We start from the raw sequence: 13,404 nt of genomic DNA on the forward strand, positions 1-13,404 counted from the left end.
TAGTCAGTCCTGATCAGACAGAGTATCAGAAAGAGCCCAGCCGGCCCTGGAGGTGTGGCGGGTACCTTCATCTCTGCTGCTGGTCCACGGGGCATAAGCGGTGTCAACAAAGCTCAGCTTGTGAAATGCCAGCTTGGGCAAAGAGCATTCAGTTGAATATTCACGATAGAAAAATGTGGTATTTTATGGTTGCAATATGTATCATTTTAATCCTTTTCTTTATACGCTGTGTATATGTGTAAAGGAAAATAAACCAGTGGGCACAAGCATTTTGCAGCTGGTAGTGACAGACAAAGACTCTTTTCACAATGGCCCCCCTTTTACCTTCACCATCCTCACTGGAAATGAAGAGGAGGAGTTTACACTGGACCCTCATGGCGTTTTGAGGTCTGCAGTCATCTTCAAGCACATGGTCTCAACTGAGTATGTGCTCTGCGTGCAGGTAAGGCTTGATTTTTACATCTGCACTCTACACTGAAACAAAAAAACCTCTTGGTGGTAGGTAACCTGTACTTTCCCTGTATGGGTTGTTTTTAATGGGCTGTATTCTACGAGTAAATACCATACATTCCAGTTTGCAAATTCACAATGCAGAACATTTTCTTTGATGTTCTTAAACCTGGTTTCATATAAATATAAATAGGTAGCCAGCCACCTTTCCAATTTCTGCGGCATGAAATGAATTTTCTGAGCAGCGACCGTTATGGTTTAAGATTTTCATCATTTTTTTCTGTAGCTAAGGAAGGAAAATGAGCAAAAATGCATTATATACATATAAATACACCCCAGAACAAGTGACTACAAAATACTGCTTTAGGAACGAAAATAATTTCTGCTTTTAAGTCATAAATTTAATAATAAATTTTTGGAAGCCTTCCAAGAATTCATGAAATCACATTTCCAAGGTCAACTTAGCTTTTAAAGAATGTCAAAATAAGACATGCAATAGAAGTCCAGCTCAAACTTAGCTTAGAATAATCGTTGAGAAGCTTTGTAACCAGGGTAATTTTGATTGCCAAAACCTGTAAATCCAAAAGTAATTTGTCCACATTTCTCAGGTCTGGCAGAGAAGATGTATTAGGGTTCAATAAATATGCAGGTCTAGGGAATGAACCTCTTCACTGAAATGAGCCATGGTCCCATAAGCTGTGTCTGAAATTCTTGCTTCCTCTACTTGCTTTGCTGGGGTTGATCTCTCTAAGCACAGCCTGTCTGTTCCTTTACAAGCACATTTAATGATGTTCACAGCAGTAGCATCCTTAGAGGCAATTGTTGGTTGCAATTCACAAAATATAGGCTCTGATGCTAACTAACAGTTCAAATCAAAGTTTTACAAGTTTGCCATTTAATATCCTTGAAACCTATTTTTTAGCCTTGTAGGGAAATAAAAAATCATCACCTTTCTTTCTTTCTTTCTTACCATGCCTTAATAGTAAAATATCCTGCTTTCTGGGTCATTTGCTAGCCAGAGTTCTAGTGTAGCCAAAACTGGGCATGAGAGTTAAATTTGAGCAGCATCCTCCGGGTTTAGAGATCCATATATTTCATATAAATGAAATATTAGACAGACCACCATGTCTGAGATACACCAACATGCTCAGAAAACCATGCTGTTGGATTGTGGAGGCATGATTTCTCCCAGTATTATTTTCTTCAGGGATTTCTACAGTGAAAACATATTTTATAGTTTCCTGTTGTGTTTAGACCATAGATGTGTTTCTTTCCATCCATATGTGCCAGAGTGCTGCTTTCTCTTTTCCACTATCAGGTTTCTCCACTGTATGAGGTTTATTAAGAATTAATGTTAAAATAGAAAATGGAATGAGACCTAATCTCTTCTCTATGTACATGGGCATTTGTCTGCACACATATATAAAATATTTTTAAATACTCCACACAGCTCTTTTATGAGTAAAGATGAATAGATTTTAGAGTGTCTTAGAGTTACTAATGTGCTTGTAGTAGTGTCCATACTACTTTTGTCATCTTCCCATTTTTTCCTTCAGCTTGTAAATTTTCCTCCTGTGTCCAAATGCAAAGATCTTTGAACATGTCCTACATCTCTGCCTAGTGGCAGTTTAGTCTTCTGTTCCTCTCTGAAGCAAATAAATGTGTGGAGCAGTATATTGTAATAGGGACTGCAATAAAACATTTTTCTTATTGTAGGAAAGGACCCTGATTCAAGTTTGCACACCTTTCTGTCAAGATGGCCTTGGGTTTTTTGTCATACTTGCTCTTTCACTCTCTATAAAAATAGTGCAAATGATGCTATAATACCTGCTCTGGGTCATCCAGTCATCTTTCCAACTGCAGTGCTGCTCTCATATTTTATCATTAATAACAGCACAAGCACCTATTTCATTTTTGGAGGATGATAAATTTTATTTATTTCAAGCATGTTTCTTCAGGTTGCTTCAGGTAAAGAAGGACAGAATGCTGTAGAAAAATTCTGAACTCCCTCACATCCACACAAACTAAGCAGGGTGTGGAGTGCTTTGGAGCACACCAAGCAATGCAGAAGGCCGATATTTCACTGGAATTCAGTCTCTTCTCCAGGGTAGAAGTGACTCCAAACTGTGTTTGGAGAAGAATATACCATGTTGTTGGTATATTCTCTGTTGTGAAGATGACAAGTGATAGCTGTGGGATCCTGGGAACATTTCAGTTTGAGTAATGAGACATTCTACTGACACATTTCTCTCTGCAATCCACTTAGAGATCAGTGCTTCCCTAAAGAGTTTGTAAGTTCCACTGCTAGAAATGGCTGAGACACTTCTTTACATATTTGGCAAATGCATTTGAGCATTCTTTTGAGAACTTCTTTCCAAAATTACTGATGCTGTGAGAATATACATAGCAAGAAGTTATGGTTGCAGGCTGTGTTCTGTGTGTGGTTTTATTTCTTATTTTTTCTTTTTTTTTTTTTTTTTTTCCAAATTACATTAGGCAAAGGACTCTGGGAAGCCTCAGCAGGTTTCCCATACCTATGTTCAGGTGAGGGTTATTGAAGAGAGCATTCACAAACCCACCGCCATTCCACTGGAGATTTTCATTGTCACCATGGAAGATGATTTTCCCGGGGGAGTCATTGGGAAAATTCATGCCACAGATCAGGATGTGTACGATGTCCTCACATACACCCTAAAATCAGAGCAGAAAAGTTTGTTCAAGGTCAACAGCCACGATGGGAAGATCATCGCCCTCGGAGGGCTGGATAACGGCAAGTACGTCCTGAATGTCTCCGTGAGCGATGGCCGCTTCCAGGTGCCCATTGATGTTGTGGTCCACGTGGAGCAGCTGCTGCAAGAAATGCTGCAGAACACAGTCACCATCCGCTTCGAGAATGTTTCCCCAGAAGACTTCGTGGGCCTGCACATGCACGGGTTCAGGCGCACCCTGCGCAACGCGGTGCTCTCCCAGAAGCAGGACAGCCTGCACATCATCAGCATTCAGCCGGTGGCGGGCAGCAGCCAGCTGGACATGCTGTTTGCTGTTCAGATGCACAGCGGCGGCTTCTATAAGCCTGCCTTTTTGATCCAGAAGCTTACCAATGCGAGGAGACACTTGGAAAATGTGATTCGTATTTCTGCTATCTTGGAGAAGAATTGCTCCGGACTGGATTGTCAGGAACAACACTGTGAGCAAAGTCTGTCTATTGATTCACATTCCCTGATGACTTACAGCACGGCGCGAATTAGTTTTGTGTGCCCCCGCTTTTACAGGAATGTGCGCTGCATGTGCAATGGTGAGTACTGCCCCCTCTTCCCCTCCCATCGCTGCACATTATGTGATAGGATCCATTTTATTCCTCTGATGCAGATTAGAAAGGGCATTTCAATTCAGTCCACTAAAGCACAACTGTCTGATGCCTTGTGGGAATTGATTTCTCAGGCTCCGGAAGAATTGTTCGTGTTTACTGATGTAAATGGAAGTTAATGAACTTTGGCCTTTTACGACAAAGGCCGCTTTCCTGGAGGCTCTGCAATCAGACAGCTTCCAGGGGAGGGGAAGGAGTGGGAGAGGAAGGACCAGGAGAGGGAGGGATGTAGTTTCCCAATCAGTTGGTGCCACCACTGGAATAAACCTGGATTGTGACCGCAGCAGAGCAGCCTGCTCTCCAGCAATGCACCAGCAGTCTCCAAGGAAAAGCACCCCTGACCTAAGCCAGGCGGGTGGAAAGGCCTTCCTGAGTCCGGTTGTTGCAGACAGCCACAGAAACCAATGAAGTATTTTATTAGCAAGCGCTTTTCCTGACCTTTAATGCTGCAGTAGGGGACAGGGTAGGTTTTGGGCTGCTCCGCATTTTGGCAGAGATTTCACATGGGCATATGACAGATAGACTCATGAGCCAAGCTTCTGTATGATTCTGCACTTGGATTTTAAAACCTCAGGCAGTTGTAATACTGGCTCTATTTCTTTTGTTTGCCAGGCTATTTGCTCCTCATTCCACTTCATTTAAGAGCAGAGAAGAAAGCTGCTGTAAAATCAATACATCTAAGTCTCCCTCATCTTAAGCACACATGCGCACACACACAGAGCAATACAAGAATTCAGCAGCCATATCCCTCAATAACCAACCTTTGTTTCTGCAGCAGTCAGCAGGGCTTCATGTTTTACCACTGACCTCGGTGGGGATGAAAATAGGCATAAATTGCATAAAACTTAACCAGAAATAATTTTTCTTCCTGTGGCACATGGATAATAGTGGCAAAGAAGTTCAATTCTGAAAAAACATCATGATCTCTATCTGAGGTACATTCAAGAGCAGACTATCTCTCCACTTTTTAACGAAGAGTCTTATAAGTTTCAAATAGACATACCTATCATAACAATAGTCAGCATTTTGTTACACATGAAAGGCTCTGAAGTAAAGGGTTTTCACAGATTTAAAAGGGACAATGCTGCAATATCCTCCAGTCAGGTCCAGGAGCCATTGCGGGAACACTATCTGCCAAACTTCTTTATATTCTCTAAATTAAAACTTAGTCTCACTTTTGTATCAAGAAATCACAAATCCTCATCTCCATGGGGATAGTGATAGTCCTCACAGTCAGAAATTGGTTTTCTGGCAGCCAAAATTTTCACTGTTTATCATTTCATTTCACTACCTATTAAAGTCAATAATGATGTATTATTCCCTCTGCCTCATAATCTCTTAGCTTAACTCCAAAAAAGGGACTTTGCAGTGCAGTACAGTTCTGACCCAGCAGCTCTCCTGGCACAGCAAGCTTGCAATGGAAGCACAGAAATTCAGCTGGGACAGCGATTTCCAAATTCTTCTGTCATGTACCAGTCAATCTTCAAAATGGATGACAGGCTGCTGGAGAGGCAGGGTGGTTCTGAGAGCGACTGTAGCCCTCAGCCTCTGGGTCATTTGTCATGGCCTTGAAGACTGCTGTGTGGGAACACTTGTAGCAGGCAGCTTGTCCTGGTCCTGCTGAAAATCTAGAGGGGTTCCCACTGCTCCCGTCTGAGGCACTAAGTGGGGATTTCCCACGGGGGATCCCCACAACTTGGGGTGGGGTTGAGCACATTCAGCCTGCCATACAGCCTGTAGTAAAAAAATGTCCAGAGCTGCTGAGTTAGGGAGAGTTGCCAAAGAGGTGAACACCTTGGTGTCTATTACTTGCACAGAAATAATACACCTTGGTGGGAAGCAAAAATTCATGCTTTGGGCCTTCTCCTCATTATTTAATGCTAAATCCTCTTCTACTCTTTTTAATTAAAGGAGCCACAGAAAATATTTGGGTATTTAGGCAAACACACTGTGTTTTCTCACATAGGAGATGACACAGACTTGTGAGACCATAATAGAGAATGTATGGGTAGTTTTGCTTTCATGAAAGCTAAAGAGTAGAGTAAAAGAGTTGGAAAAATGCAATACTTCTTCCATCAGTAGTTCTTATAAATAAATGCACAGATGCAGCAATTCTGGAAAAAATGCACAGATTTGTTTTGGCTTGTTTAACGAGAGAGCATTAGCAAGATATTAGCAGTGTAATAAAAGTATTACACTTCCTTTGTTGCTAAAATAGTTCCACATCCAGTAAATATTAATACCTTGAATTATGAATACGCCATTAAAATACTGCATATGTTTCCAGATATCTGATTCAATTATGGCCCAGAAAGCTTGAGTTTGAACTAATTCACTCATTCTTGAAATATGTATCATACTTGGAGTGTTTTTGTCCACTGGCAGATGTCACAGATATGCACAATTTATGCGTGCCAGCTGTGCATAACTTACCTAGATTACCTTTGTGAGCAAACAGAGTTATCTAATGTGAAAATGCAGGGAGACTGTAAAGTAGGCAGTGGGTGAACTTTGGAGTTTCAGCAGCTCATCTCTGGAAGGGTAAGTTCAAAAGTTCACATGCATCAATCTTAGCTTTTAAATCAATAAGATTGAACTAAAGAGTTTTCCAATAACACACTGTCTCCTTAGATTTTTTGCTCATCTGTTTGTGTTTGTATGAAAAATATTGTCACAAACTGGGGTTTGTGTCAGCGTGACCAGAGGGGCTCTGCAATTATCAACCCCCCATCACATGGCATGAGGTATGCAAACATCTGTCAGGGAGAAATAAATGTAGGAGGAATGGAATAAATATATTCCTGTAAAACATTTCTCACAGCATTCTCATTTTTCAGAGGCAAAAATCTATTCCGTATTTTTTCATGATGCAAAGTAATTCTTTTGTGTTGAGACAAAGGTGCAAGGGCAGAGCAGGTTTTGTTGGGACTGCTTTGCTCTAGGGTTGTTCTGCATTATGATCTTACAAACGTGATGGTACATTAATGAGTTCAAAGGAGAGGAATGGATTGAAATAATCTTGTCAAATATGGACCTATATCTACATCTGCCCTGGTCACTCCAGGCCCCATTTGCAGATAGTGGGAAGAATGAGGTATTTTTAATAATGTGATACATCTCTCCCTAGATGTCTAAAATCAGTCAGATACCCTAAAGTTAGATGAGATGAATTCTATTTCAAATGTTTAATATGGTTCTGGCCTAATAATTTGAAAGAATTTTTCTAATTGACCCAAGAGTGTTCAGCAAAAGTGCAGACACATCCACATTATTTAATCAAGAGAACAGCAGCCTTGGACCACTTTGTTGTGAAACAAGATAACTCAGACTTTATGAAGCCACTTCTAGTATTCCGTGAATACTTTGATAGAAGGAAATCATAGCCTGTGAGCATCTGCTGTTAGTAAAGGAACTGTTCTTCAGAGGTGATTTTTGGCCTCAGCTCCACAGAGCACACATTGCCTCTAAAAGAGTCCTGGATGCTTTGAAGGACTGGGCACCCAGTTCTTACGTGTACAACAGTGCTTTTCCCATTTTCAGGAAGCACACACATGCATATTAATGAGCCTGGAATTCTCCTGGCAAGGAAAATTGAAGAAAAAGGTCTGTGCTGGGAACAGAGAACTGCAGATAACTTGGTTAGATCTGGCTGTAGTCTGTTTTATGTCACCTTTGTCTAAGGAAGGTTTTCTCCCTGTGTTCCTGCAACTCCAGCTTCCAGGAATCTCCCTCCTTTCAAGCTTTTTTTTATGTAAGTGAAAAAACAGAGTCTTTGTAGTACTCATACAGATTCAGGAGACTGGGCTGGTAGAAAACCACCTAATATCACAAGGCTCAAGTTAAAATTCTTGAAACACTCAATTTTCAAAACATATTTACAATCCTAGAAGTGCTCCTTTTTTGAAGGAATAGGAATTAAATAAATCTCTCGCAATGGAACAATGTTTTCTGCCTCAGTATATTGGTTAGAAGATTGAAATACTTTTATCTTCTTTTAGAGAATTAAACTGAAGATGATCTGTCAAAATCAAGTGGGTCTATTTCACCTTTTCCTGCCACGCACTGCTTGATGCTAGCTCGTGTGTTTCTGTGGTACCTTGTAAAGAACAGTTTTTATTAATACTAATGTGAGTTTCAAGAGAATGCTGCAGATTGTCTGGACCTGCCTAGAAAAAAAAAAGATCAGTTTGAACCTATATTTCTTGAATCTTTTATTGGATGGAAAACAGACTGCTCTTTGGAGTGGAAATGCAACATTAGAATAATTTTATTTAAACTCAGGCTGTAAATCTTTGATGTGGACAACGTAACCTTGAACAATTTTACAATTTTGCTCCGCATAGTTGTGAAATCAGCCTGAAAATGTGTGTTAGCTGAGGCAATGCAATAATGCAGATTTGTGGCTTATGTACTTATAACCACACAGACAGGCATAAAGCACTTCTAGCAAGTCTGAATATTTTAAAGTTTTGTGACAGCTATGAAATCCTGCTGCAGCAGGATGAATAAAAAGTTGGTTTCCTTGTAGTTTACCAGAAGGAGTATTCTTGGCCATTCAGGATAAACAGTTCTTTCCACTGTTGCACGGAGTACGTTAGATCTTTTCCATATATTTTCTGAATGTGAAAGGATGGCTCTAAAGTACAAATCAGAGTTTGAATCAGATAAAAAAAACCTGTCAGAGTTGGATAACAAAGGAAGCTGTTCCTTTATTGCTTCATGTCAAGGATACAGTCATAGGTTAGGGGATGTGAAAATTTGCAGAGCCACATTTGGAAATCTCAGTGTCTCATTCTGCTGCACAGTGATGAGCTGTGGGGCTTTAGTCCAAATGGCATGTCTGTCAGCTACAGAGGCTCACTTGAATTGCAGCCTCACTAAAGGTTTAAGTCTGTTCAAAGAAGAGATATACTCTGCAGACACTAGAAGGCTGTGTATTTGTCACATAAGAATGAGTTAAAATAGCTAAAACAACCAAGGCGAAAATAAAAAGCAGCCTGTAGAATTTTTAACAACCTGTTACAATTTCAGAAATAATTGTTACTTGCCATTGAATTCTAAGAAATTAGGAGTTTTATTCTAAAATAAAAGCCAAACAAAGCAAAGTATAGAAAACATCATATTCTCTGTTAAATTCTACAGATCTTACATTTAAATAAAATATTAATCTGTAGTCCAGAACCCTATGACAGATTTTCTTGATTCTATAAGGCCTAAAGTGTGACTGTATATTGCAGCTGTTATTCCTGTTAATGTTTCCTACTAATGTGATTAATAAAGATTGCCATGCATCATTTTCTAACAGTGCTACAGGCAGTACTGTAAATCTTTTACTCCATAGACCTCTCAAACAAATGTTTGATAAAGGAGGAGAGGATGTTAAACATTAAATTGACTGTGCTGTACATCAAGGAGGACATTTACAGTAATTGCCATATTTGTAGTCAGCCCATGTCCACTTTGAAAGCTACAGTAGTAATTTTTCTTCTCCCAGAAAATACTTACAGTGTCAGGTAATTTCAGCTATGCTTACTATGAGCCCTGCTTGGCTTGTACAAAAGTGCGAGAGCAGTAAGATTCTTTCTTTCATTACTTTTGGAGATGTACTCCATGACAGGTTGATTCCTTCCTTTATAAACTGTAAGTAAAACAATGTGCTCAAAAAATAAACTAGTTTTTGAATCTGGTAAGGATCCTACAATATAGATCCTGCAATATACAAGAACTGCCAATATTCAGAAAGTAATAGGTAGGAAGGTGGTTTTTTATCATTGAATTCATCACCTGCATGTCTTAAATAAATTAACTTGATAAACAAAAGAAAAGGTGTCTGTTCATTCCCAGCACATGCCTTTGCCTCCATTCATGCTGGGGCTGCAAATCAGCAAATGCAAGGGCAGGAGTGCCTTTTTTTCTGCACTTGAAAACTACTTTCATAACAGCCCTACACAGATGCCCAAATGGAGAAACTGACCCTGCATCTCCCAAGTACCTTATTGCAACCCAGAAGAGGCTAGCTGTTGTGGAAGTCACATGCTTCTGAAAATTCATCTGTTAAGCAGCAATAGTTGTATCATGTTTTGTATTATTATAGACAGCGTGTGCAAATCTTTTACAATTAGGGCAATCAAAACAGATTTAATTAGACACTGAAAAGTTACATTGAAGTTTTAGCTATACCCCATGAAATGCAAAAAATTCTTTTGACATCGACAGGCTTTAAATAGTAAATCCTTGACATGCTCAGCATGATAGATGTAAAGAATTTAGGGGGTTTTGAAAAAGGTACATATAATTGTGTCTCTCAGGTATTTAAGCAAATTTAAAAGTCATTACAGTTCTGTCCCTGCAGATCAGAAAAAAGGAGGGCAGGTTTTGGTAGCCTGGGCAAGCTGGATAGGACATAAGATCTCAGAAATGTCAGAAGGAACATAGGGAGAGGGCAAGTTTGCCTGTGCTGTATGATAAAGCTGGCAGGATGTCCTGTGTAGTATGAGAATGAAAAATCCAGGTGTCACTGTAGCCCAAGCATGGCTTAGAATCACAGAATATCCTGAGCTGGAAGGGACCCACAGGGATCATCGATGTCCAACTGCTGGCCCTGCACAGGACCACCAAGAATCACCTCATGTGCCTGAGAGCATTGTCCAAATGCTTCTTAAACTCTGGCAGGCTTGGTGCTGTGACCATTTCTACCTCCTTAGATTTGCTTCTCATGGGTGTGCTGGAGGAAGAGGAGTGCATAGCTTCAAGCAATTTTTTTCACTCATATCTCTAAAGCCCTCATGCAGGAAGCTTTGTGGGAAAAAGAATGGCTTGAGAGTTATCACACACAGTTATAAACCAGTTACTGCTCATAATAGTTTGTTTTTATAATATGTTCCCATGGGGTTTAGGGCAGTCTTTGGAAAAGAACTATTGCAGTTCTGCTGTGTACTTGCCCAAAAGCTGTTCCTTTCTATGAAGGTTTGCTGGGGCTTTTTTGTTGTTGTTATTATTATTAAGCCATTTTTTGCTTGTACTGAAGTGTGCAATCAATAATGGTCTTTCATTACTCTTGTACTGCAGCAGATGATGCTTTATACTGTGGATCCCTGACAGTGTTTTACCTTATTGCAGGAGCACTGTGCCCAGGCTCCACGGATCCCTGCCTGGAGAAGCCGTGCCCAGGGGACATGCAGTGTGTGGGCTACGAAGCCAACCGGAGACCGTTCATCTGCCAGTGCCCACCGGGAAAGCTTGGCGAGTGTTCAGGTGCATGTCACAGCCATAAAGGGGGATATACTTGGACAATAAAGTGCTGCCATTCTCATTTTGTCAGGCAGAGGCAGCAGTGAAGTTAACAGAAAATGTACTGCTTAACCCATCTCAGCACGGGCACTGGGGGGTGTGTGTTATAAGCCGATAAATACTTGTCTTTATGACTAAGGGGCTGTATGTAGGCTGTGATCCAGTTTCTGTTTGGAAATTCCCACTGGCTTGCTCGAATACCAGCTCAGTAAAACAGGCTGCTGAGAAAACAGGATTTTTCCTAGAGAATGATATGCCAGATGTTTTCCTGCCCATGGGCAAAGCTCTATAATTAACTCTTCTGCTTACTATTTAGATTACCAAAATTCCAGCCTTTATTAATGAAAACACTACACTATCCCAAAAAGAAAGTTTGAGGACATCTGCTAGTTCTCTGCATCTGTGTTGTTCCCTGGGATATGAAGAGCCAGGTGGACAGGCAGTGAAGCAGAGCTTTCTGTTGACTTCAGTGAATGCCAGGCTGCAGGACAGAGGATTTGTGCTGTTTGCCTGATGAAAGCACAGCAGATACTGAACTGTGGTCCTGGGCAGTGGTTGCAGGGGACTCATTGCAAGGGTTTGGCTGATATCTGCCCACACATAACTTGACACCTATAACTCAGCTGCCTGATGTACAGGTGTGGTCATCTTTGATTCCCTCTGTTGTCAGTTAGGCAATACTGGTGCCTCCAAGAGTGTATAAGCTGAAAAGTGCTGAATACTTGGAGAAATCCCTTTTTTTATTTTTAAATATGGAGAAATAGAACTTTCCTCTATCCCCTGAAAAACAGCTTAAAAAAAGGAAATGGAGAAATATTTTGTAGTAGATGCCAGCTTTGTTTTCTCTCATCAAAAATGAGATTTATTTCTTTCTTCCTAGTCATTCTCATTAACTTTATCAATTCTTTAATTACTTAACAGTTGAGGAATTGTTTTATATATCACTAAAAGCACATGTGTCTTTTCAAAATGGTTGTTTCAGGCCACACTTCCCTTAGCTTTGCTGGGAATAGCTACATTAAATACCGTGTTTCTGAAAATAGCAAGAAAGAAGAATTCAAGTTGGCTCTCCGACTGCGAACCCTGCAAAGCAATGGGATTATAATGTACACCAGAGCGAATCCCTGTATAATTCTGAAGGTAATTAAAATAACTTATCTTTTCTGCAGTTGTTTTTCTCAATTCTGTATTTTCTCTTGGCTCTTGATTTTGGGAATGCTGTTCTCATTTCAGCTGTAGATTGAGAAGATGAAGTCTGATTCTAACAGGGAAAAACAATTTCAACAACAGCAGCAGCAGCAACGATCAGAAAAGCAGCTTGTTAGTGGTACTTTACTTGGAAAATTCCCCACTGGGTGCTGTTCATTATAAGCACATTATGTGTGTCTGTGTGCAGGAGCCAGTCTGCACGAGATGTAAGATTTGGCCATTTATATGACTATGTAGTCAAAACGAAGCCTGCTGAAATTGCTGTTCTTCCCTTCTGTCCTGTCTGTGGTTAGAGGATATGCCCTCGCTGTTAGTGAGCTAATTCCAGGAACCAACTGCTTAGAGCGTGTCTCCTACTGAATATGAAAATCTCTGCACTCTGTGGATTAAGATTCTTTTTTGAGAGAGTCATGGGGTCAATGGAGATTGATACCAAATCAATATTTAATTGATAAGCTTTCCATGCATTTTTATTCTTTTTTTTGTTTCTGTGGAATGGCAAATAAATGCTGGATGGAAAGGGAGTACTAGGCTCATCCAAGAGCTTGCACATATAGTATTTCTGTGATAGCCTCTAAGGTACCAAATGAAAACATTGACATTTGTAATTCAGCCACATTCTAAAATTCAGCAGTGGAAGAAATGGCACAGAGCCTTTTACATCTGTATTTGCAATCTTTAGGGTACTTTTGGCTGATTGCTTGGGTAATGTTAAAGTGGCTAGATGAGTTATTAATGGGCAGCAAATAATTTTATAGTTGTTAGACGGAAGTATTTCATGAGCAAGAGCACTGTCATTCACCAGGAACTGTCAGCATTGTTCAGATTTGCACAAGACAACTTCTACTTGGAGACACGTAGAAATGCAGTTTGAACTTTAAAGCATGTGTTTTTGTTTAAAAAAAAAAAAAACAAGCAAAACTGCAGGTTGGAAGATCTTCTTTGAAGTCCTCATCATGCTTGCTCTTAGCATCTGTCAGTAGGTAATGTTTGCAATTTGGTAATTTCAAAAAATACCTTGGAAAAAAGAAATGGCCCTGGTGGAATTCGCCACTTGAAAACAATAGGAGATGATACAGAGATGGCCA

General features: G+C 40.2%; 1 protein-coding gene across 1 annotated transcript in view; it reads left to right on the forward strand.

Moving 5' to 3' along the window:
* FAT3 (FAT atypical cadherin 3) overlaps positions 1-13,404 on the forward strand; it is a 333,677-nt gene that overhangs the window by 286,122 nt on the left and 34,151 nt on the right. Inside the window, exons 18-21 of the mRNA XM_066544703.1 lie at positions 245-442; positions 2,947-3,745; positions 10,937-11,071; positions 12,090-12,247. Coding sequence (XP_066400800.1) covers positions 245-442; positions 2,947-3,745; positions 10,937-11,071; positions 12,090-12,247 — 1,290 coding nt within the window. The remainder of the gene's footprint in view (positions 1-244; positions 443-2,946; positions 3,746-10,936; positions 11,072-12,089; positions 12,248-13,404) is intronic.

Source organism: Molothrus aeneus, chromosome 2 (assembly GCF_037042795.1).
Source record: "Molothrus aeneus isolate 106 chromosome 2, BPBGC_Maene_1.0, whole genome shotgun sequence".
In the NCBI taxonomy this organism is placed as follows: Eukaryota; Metazoa; Chordata; class Aves; order Passeriformes; family Icteridae; genus Molothrus; species Molothrus aeneus.